Raw genomic sequence first — 9,107 nt, 5'->3', positions numbered from 1 at the left:
ATGCCTGTAATCCCAGCTACTCAGGAGGCTGAGGCAGGAGAATCACTTGAACCCAGGAAGCGGAGGTTGCAGTGGGCCGAGGTCGCACCACTGCACTCCAGCCTGCGCGACAGAGTGAGACTCTGTCTCAAAAAATAATAATAATAATAATAGCAGGAAGCACCATGTCTTTGAAAGAAGAATTTAAGAGAATAAAGTAACTCATCTTTCCCTTTGTACTCAGGCTACTAAAATGCAATTTCAAATATTCCTTCATATAGAAAAAGAGAAAAAAGAAAAAGAGGAAAGGATGAGAAAGAAAGAGAAACAAAATAATTGTTTAAAATTCTTCCTTATTCACTTGAGCCTGGGAGGTCAAGGCTGCAGTGAGCCAAGATCGTGCCACTGCACTCCAGCCTGGGCAACAGAGTGAGACCCTGTCTAAAAAAAAAAAAAAAAACTTCTCCTTATAACAATGCATTTGCTTCCTCACATTTCCAATAGTTTTATTTCTATTTAACAATCTTAATGCATGTCTTTTGCAAAAAGCCTTCCAATGGTTGGGGGGAAGGGGTTGCGTCAGTGTTGCAAACTCCTACCTAGACTAATGGTACAGTCATCATTACATAACTTTAAGAAATAACTGAAATATAATTCTATATTGTCAGTCACCAGGCTACAAACACGTTCATTAGGACACAGATGACAATGTCATCATGAACTATTAGAATCTCAAAGATTTGCTCAAGTTGCATATGGAACCATTGAAAGGTTATTACAACAAGGCAATTTGTTTGCATAATAAATACTTATATTTCCCTAGTATAAAAGGGGTATTCCTTTGGCTGGGCGCAGTGGCTCATGCCTGTAATCCCAGCACTTTGGGAGGCTGAGGGGGAAGGATCACTTGAAGCCAGGAGTTTATGACCAGCCTGGGCAATATAGCAAAACCCCATCCCTATACATACACACACACACACAAAAAAAATGTTTTTAATTAGCCATGCATGGTGGCATGCTCCTGTAGCCCCAGCTATTCAGGAGGCTGAGGCAGGAAAATCCCTTGAGCCTGGGAGGTCAAGCCTGCAGTGAGCCGATCACACCACTGCACTCCAGCCTAGGTGACAAAGAAGACCCTGTATCAAAAAAAAAAAAAAAAATGAGTTAAAAATAATTTTTTAATAAAAAAATAAAACAAGTGTTCCTTAGTTATAACAAGAAACTAAAATCAAACACTAATAATTTTCCACCAACAAGTAGATGTATCTGTGCTCTTCTCCCTAACTGATTCACTAACAGAAGCCCACCAAGGATTCTTAAAGAAACTGTTTCTGAACATTACATTTGTCTTACTATACACCTGCCTAATGGTTTTAGGTCACTAACCTAAATCATAGGGAAAGGAACAAACAAAACTACCTCTAATAGTTGCCCACTTTAATATGGCTTTAAAAGAATCAAATTTTCTGTCTTAGTCCAAATTGAAATTATTTTAATCCCTTAATAACTTTCAAATACTTGAGTTTACCATTTTTCCACTTTTTAATTTATTTTTTTTAAATAAAAATAGAGACAGGTTCTTGCTATGTCGCCCAGAGCTCTCCTGGGCTCAGGCGATCCTTCCTCCTGCCTCAGTTGCCCAAGTAGCTGGGATTACAGGTGTGTGCCACAGTGCACACCACCACCACCTCACATGCCACCATGCCAGGCATTCGTTTTTTCCACTTTTAAAATTGTTTAGTGCTATTATGGAGATGCTGTCTCAGGTCCCTGAGAACGAGGACAGAATCTACTTTCTGTCAAAAGATGTATGGAAAACTGAATAAAATGTCTGAAGTTCCTTCAAGGACTTAAAAGGCATTTTGTGAATACTTCTTAACATGGGTATATGGCTTTTCATCTTACTTGTTCCCATTTTCCAGTAAAAAAGGAAACAGAGTCACAAGCTTAAATTACTTGATTATGCTCATATCTCAAATGTGGCTTTCATATATAAAAGGCTGATGCTATTTATGCTTCACTTAATTCTTTAAAACAAGACAACAAAAAGGTTAAATGTAGTTAAGCAAAGTGCTACCTCTATTATCATTTGTAGAACAGAAACAAAACCCACAAAAATGAATACTGGGACAATATAGTTTTATCTTGTAGAAACATGCATTTAAAAGAAAAGTAAACAGAAAATGTTAAAAAAAAAAAAAGAAAGAAAGAAAAAGAAAAAAAGACAACAGGAGTTGCTGCACTTACAGCAGGAAAAAAGCACAAGTATATTGACAGCACTCACCCTACCTAAACATTAAAGCATTACAGAATTTTTTTTTTTTTTAAACAAACAAGGCAGTAGTCCATACAACCTCCTGACATTGCTTCAACATTTCCTGAAGAATGTTTCCCTTCCCAGGAAAACAGACTAAGACTTATACTTAGTTTATGAATACAGGTCGAAATGGGAAATTAAATATGAAATGAAAACTGAGACATCAAGAAAAGGTTTCAGATAAAGCTTTGGCTGAGTTGGCCGGGCGCGGTGGCTCAAGCCTGTAATCCCAGCACTTTGGGAGGCCGAGACGGGTGGATCACGAGGTCAGGAGATCGAGACCATCCTGGCTAACACGGTGAAACGTCGTCTCTACTAAAAAATACAAAAAACTAGCCGGGCGAGGTGGCGGGCGCCTGTAGTCCCAGCTACTCGGGAGGCTGAGGCCGGAGAATGGCGTAAACCCCGGGGGCGGAGCTTGTAGTGAGCTGAGATCTGGTCACTGCACTCCAGCCTGGGTGACAGAGCGAGACTCCGTCTCAAAAAAAAAAAAGCTTTGGCTGAATTTGGAGCAACTTTGTGAGGAAAAAAAGACTCAACCAGCAAGACTAAAATTTCTTACAATGATTATAACCCTCTACCTAGAATTCTCCAAGAAATTCAGATCATATGGCATGTTTTGAACAACCAAATGTACTTAAATAAGTTCTAGAATGTCTAAAATAATGTCATAGCAGCAGAAGAAAAACAGTAGCAATCAAAACATTTGGCAATTAAATTTTAAAGCTTTATTATAACTACCATTAATAAGGTAAGACCTAACAAAACTTTCTAATTGAGATACCTAAAATAAGCTATTCAAACAAACAGATGATATTCAACAAACATAAGTATTTCAAAATTAGACTAAGTATTAACATGAGGCTAGCATCTTCAGATTAAGAGCTTCGAATATCAATTCTCCATTAAGGTTGCTAGGTTGCTTGTGATAAAGAAATGTTGAGTTCACTGTGTTAATGATTTCTACCAAAACCAGAATTCTCCACCGGATCTACCAGTACATGCAAGTTTATCAGCTTAATCATGGCAAGTTCTACGACAATATAAAATAATCAAGAAACTAAAACTAATTCCAAAATTAAGTGATCAAATACATATCTTTCAGAATTTGAAAGAGTTTGCATTTAGATATAAGTATTATTGGAAATTACAATTACATTTTGGTAGCCCTCTTTTGCCCTTCTGAGCCCTCTTGGAAAAGGTCATTCTTTAAGAGTTCTATAATTTAGCATTAAAAACATAATTGGTATCTGGAAACATAATGGAATATCTAGGTATGTGATGGATGGACCATTCAGATAGGCAAAATACAGTTTTACTTTTCTCCCTAATTACCTAATAAAACATTCTTCAAAGCCAAGACCTTCCATTTAATAGACAGTTGTTTTTCATGGCATACAATTAAGAATTTGCCCTATCTGAAAGTTACAAAATGTCCCATACATCTCCTACGTTGCTTTCAACACTAGTTGACTACCACCCCCAGAAAAGATTTATGGTGGTAAGAACTGACAGACAAGAAATGAATTGGGCCGGGCGCGGTGGCTCAAGCCTGTAATCCCAGCACTTTGGGAGGCCGAGACGGGCGGATCACAAGGTCAGGAGATCGAGACCATCCTGGCTAACATGGTGAAACGTCGTCTCTACTAAAAAATACAAAAAACTAGCCGGGCGAGGTAGCGGGCGCCTGTAGTCCCAGCTACTCGGGAGGCTGAGGCAGGAGAATGGCGTAAACCCGGGAGGCGGAGCTTGCAGTGAGCTGAGATCCGGCCACTGCACTCCAGCCTGGGCGACAGAGTGGGACTCCTTCTCAAAAAAAAAAAAAAACAAGAAATGAATTAACAACCTCATGAAATACATCACATTATTTTTAAAAAAGATAATTTTCAGTCAAGTTAAAGCTTATCTGCTAATTTATCTTGTTAAAAAGGAAAAATTCACCCAAGGTATAATTTTAAATATTGGTCATATTCTAAACGCCAAATCTATAAATAGATTCACTAATAATTTGGTGGCACACTACCTTCATTTTTAAATTTTCCAGTTGTTGTTTTATATTTCAGAGGCTGTTTTCAGACAAAGGAAAAATGTTTTTTGTAATATATTTGCACCACCACGTATTCTGCCTAGTAATATGAAAATGCTAACACCTATCTTTAGGAAGATACAAAAACTCCAAAGACATGCTATGTGCAACAAAGTTTTCATAGAGGGAAAAGAGGTCAAATAAACTGCAACTAAGTACTGAATGGTGATGTGTTTAATAGCTTACTATGTTACACAATTTTAAACTCTCTTCCTGTAACAGAATGCAATCATAAAACTGACTATACTGATTTGGATCTACTATAATTCAATCCACATTCCACAAGTCATGCAATAACTACATACATGTAAGTTCTAATAACAGTTTTTTTGTTGTTCTTTTTGTTTTGTTTGTTTTTGAGAAAGAGTTTCACTCCCCTTGTTGCCCAGGCCCAGACTCACCGCCACTTCCGCCTGCCTGCCGGGTTCAAGCGATTCTCCTGCCTCAGCCTCCCGAGTAGCTGGGATTACAGGCATGTGCCACCACGCCTGGCTAATTTTGTACTTTTAGTTGAGAGGGGGTTTCTCCATGTTGGTCAGGCTGGTCTCTAACTCCTGACCTCAGGTGATCCACCCACCTCGGCCTCCCAATGTGCTGGTATTACAGGCGTGAGCCACCGCACACGGCTTCTAATAACACTTTTGAAGCAGCTCTTCAAATATAAGAACTATGACAGGTAGCATGTAATATATAAATACACATAATGTGAACCTAAAATTCCATTTTATCTAGGTATTTCGACCTCCTATATCACTTTTTCTCCAACCATTACCAGTCAGAAGCCAAGCAGAATTTCACCTTGTAGCCCTAATACCACTCATTTTAAGGTGGGAGCAGTAACAGTAAAACTGTTGGGAGGCCGAGGTGGGCGGATCACAAGGTCAGGAGATGGAGACCATCCTGGCTAACACGGTGAAACCCCGTCTCTACTAAAAATACAAAAAATTAGCCGGGCGTGGTAGCACGTGCCTGTAGTCCCAGCTACTTGGGAGGGTGAGACAGGGAGGCTGAGACAGGAGAATCGCTTGAACGCGGGAGGCGGCGGTGAGTGAGCCGAGATCGCGCCACTGCACGCCAGCCTGGGCGACAGAGCGAGACTCCGTCTCAAGGGGAAAAAAGAAAAGCAAAACTGTCAAAAAGCAGTAGCTGAAAGGAGGAAGCTGAGCAATCTACAAAGATAACAGCCCCTAAATAAATGAGCTGGCTTTAAAAGTAAACAAAACCAGTGAATTGCTTTATGAGTTTTGGGGGATTACCCTAATATGGATGAAGATGATGGTCTGGCTAACTTCCCATCTTGCCTTCCCCAAACTTGATGGCTATCTGTCAACTAGCTATGAAACGTGATGGCTATTTGTCAACTAGCTAACAAACTTGATAGCTATTTGTTAACTAGCATGTACGAGGATTTATAAAATGTTCATTATAGTTAAAAACGAAGGTTTATCAAATAGTCTTCTCTGACAATTAATAAACCAATAAGCACTCTAAGCATATGCTGGGGGGGGGCGGCGTGTGTTGAACCGAAAGAAATATGAGACATAGTCCCTATCTTTCAAGGGCCTCTCAATTCACTACAGTGCAACAGTAAATACACGTGAAGGAGTCAGAGACCAATTAATTGCTAACCTGAGTGGTACAGAGTTTAAGTGCATGAGCTGTCCTGAGAAGTTTAAATATCTAAAGATTGGAATAATACTACTTTTAATAGCTATCACTTGAGCACTTACTATAAGCCAAGTGCTTTACAGGCATTATTTAGTCTTCACAACAATCCTTTGAGTAGAGTACTTATTATTCCCAATTTACTCAAGGGGAAACAGTCCAAGTGGTTAAGGAACTTACCCAAGGTCACTCGGCTAGTTAAGTGGCTAAGACAGCCGCTTATTTAGGGAATTCTAGAGCTCACACTGTTAAGATTTCATACAGCAGTGCGGGGGGTGCGGGGGAGGAAGCCACATAGGCTGGCACTATTACAAGCGCGGGATCCGGCAACGCGTTCCTCGTGTTTCGTTCCAAGTAATGAAGTTACAAAGATCTGAATCTTTAGCATGAGCCACGGTAAACTGGCTACTAGAAATGGAGAGGGGTGGGCAAGGACGACAAAAATGGCTAACAAGAGTTAATTTCATCCAGGGTTGAGCGTTAGCATCTAAAAGCGATCCAGAGAAGGAAATGAGAAGCTGTTATTAATATGTTTTCTTAAATCTGAGGTTTGCTTTGCTGCTTAAACGACTTTTTCCAGGGAGAGGGGAGGAGGGAGCGCTCTAATGCCGCGGCGAGAAGACTAGGGGTATGGCAAATTACTGTTTTCGGTGTTACGGGGGAAAAGTTTCACGACTAAAGGAAACGCGTTATCCGAGGTACTCGAGAAGCTTGGAAGAATTAGTTGCAGTCCCAGGATAAAATGGGGTTTAGGGAACATTTAATGACGAAAGTTAAATCCAACCCTAAATAGCTCTAAGGTGAACAGACGGAGCAAAGAAATGTCTGTAGTTCTTCAGGGAAAGCGGCAATCCCTGCCACACTTCCCCACGGCGCTACGCGAGGCCGGGACAGTCAAGAGACCGCTCCCCGGGAGGACGAGAGGTGCCAAACCGGGTTCTTCGCGGCGCCCTGGGCTTCGCGGCAGCGGGCGAAGAGGAAGGGAGGGAATCCGGGACGGTTCGCCCTCCTCGGACTTCAGGCAGAGGAGGCGCCAAGCTCCAAACTGCGGAGTCCAACGGGTGCAGAGTGAAGAAATGGGACAGAGAGAGATGGAAAGTCCGAATCGCCCCAGCGCAGCCCCATAAAGATAAAGGAGCCTAGTGAGATCAAGCGAAGAGGGGGACACAAAAAGAGATCAAGAGGGAGCGCAGAGACCTGCAGGGGCGGAATAGGAGTTCTACTAAGAGGCTAAAGGAAGCCGAGCTACCGCAGGCAGTAGCGATTTCTGGGAGGCCAGGGAAGGAAGGAGGTCCGCGGCGGTTAACAGCACCTCTCCCCGAGTTCGAAACTCCTAGCCGACCATCCACGCCCGCCGCCCGGGTGGGGGAGGGGGTACATCTTCCCCCCCCAACCTCCCACCACAGGTGAGAGTGCAGCTGACGCCCTGGCCCGGCCCGGCAGTGCGCCTGCCTCCGGCCCGAACACTCACAATTCGCCTCTCCCTGATTTCTCCCAGTTCTTTATCCACTCTGCGGGAACCACAACAGCCGCGGCCGCCATCTTCCTCTCACTAGTAGCAGAGGCCCGGATGTGTAGCACGCGAGCGAAGGGTCAAAGGGGAGCACCGCCCACGAGGAATGCCGGGAGCTGAGAGTTCGTTTTTCGATTTCCCGCCCCACTTTCCTCTCCACCCAGCGGAAACCCGACGCCCGGCAGCCAGCGACGTGGAGACTCGCGGGCTCCTTTGCGAAGTTACTACGCGGGCTGCGCCCTCCGAAGTCCTCAGCCTTCCCATTCGAACAGAAAAATGCCATCCACGGGCCAACAAGTAGACCTTATCTTCTTCCGTAGTATCTACCCCAACCACTAATACAAACACGCATTTTTCAAGCACCTAATATGTGCTAGACACTGGGGATAGAGAAATAATACAGTCTTTGGGAAAGACATAAATATAAGCAGATAAATTACATTACGCCTTGCTGACTACTGAGATAAAAGGAAATAATCGGGAAGGTGGCAGCCATTGTCTGTGTGCCAAGCATTACGCTAATGCGAGGGATACGACCTAACCGTGGGAAACTTGGATCCACGAGTTCTGACACGCAGCGTTGGCCTGCTATCATTGTTACCTCAGGCTAAACTAGGGACGGTAAGTACCATGAAAAACAAAATGGGCCGCGCACGGTGGCTCACGCCTGTAATCCCAACACTTTGGGAGGCCAAGGCAGGTGGACCACCTGAGGTCAGGAATTTGAGACCAGCCTGGCCAACGTGGTGAAACCTCGCCTCTGCTAAAAACACAAAAATTAGCCGGGCATGGTGGCACGCTTCTGTAATCCCAGCTACTCGGGAGGCTGAGGCAGGAAAATCGCTTAAATTCGGGAGGTGGAGGCTGCAGTGAGCCATGATGGAGCCACTGCACTCCAGCCTGGGCAATAGAGTGAGACTTCATCTTAAAAAAAAAAAAAAAAAAAAAAAAAGACAAACACTGTATTATTCCTTAATCTACAGATATTTCAAATTTGATCTTCTTTTCTTTTCTTTTCTTTTTTAAGATAGGGTCTCACTCTATCGCCCAGGCTGGAGTGCAATGGCATGATCATGGCTCACTGCAGCCTCTACCTGCCTGGGGTCAAGCTACCCTCCCACCTTAGCCTCTTGAGTTGCCGGGACTACAAATGCACACCTCCAGGCTCTGCTAAATTTTTTGTATTTTTCTAGAAACAGTTTTTCACCACATTGTCCAGGCTGGTCTGGAACTCCTGGCCTCAAGGGATCTGCCCACCTCAGCCTCCCAAAATGCTAGCATTACAGGCGTGAGCCACCCTGCTCACCCCAATAATACTTTTTTTTTTTTTTATGACACAGTCTCAGGAAGTCCTGACGACATGTGCTCCCACCCCACTCCCATAATGCTTGTTATAGCAACAAAAAAAAAATATTTTTTTCTGACTGCGTATCAGTTATCACGTCTCCATTAATCTGGAAGAATTCCTCAGTCTGTCTTCCACGACCTTGACATTTTCAAAGAGTGCAAGCCAGTAATTTTGTAGATTATACCTCAGTATTTGTTTG

General features: G+C 43.0%; 1 protein-coding gene across 3 annotated transcripts in view; it reads right to left on the bottom strand.

Annotated features, from left to right (window-relative positions):
* THOC2 (THO complex 2) overlaps window positions 1-7,649 on the bottom strand; it is a 136,010-nt gene extending 128,361 nt beyond the window's left edge. For all 3 annotated transcript variants that reach the window (XM_011962188.1, XM_011962186.1, XM_011962187.1), the window contains exon 1: window positions 7,519-7,649. In XM_011962188.1, the coding sequence (XP_011817578.1) occupies window positions 7,519-7,589 (71 nt within the window). In that variant the 5' untranslated portion in view covers window positions 7,590-7,649. The remainder of the gene's footprint in view (window positions 1-7,518) is intronic.
* Between the last annotated feature and the right edge of the window lie 1,458 nt (window positions 7,650-9,107).

This window comes from Colobus angolensis, unplaced genomic scaffold (assembly GCF_000951035.1).
Source record: "Colobus angolensis palliatus isolate OR3802 unplaced genomic scaffold, Cang.pa_1.0 Scaffold580, whole genome shotgun sequence".
Classification (NCBI taxonomy): Eukaryota; Metazoa; Chordata; class Mammalia; order Primates; family Cercopithecidae; genus Colobus; species Colobus angolensis.
This window is presented reverse-complemented; position numbering and strand designations above follow the sequence as displayed.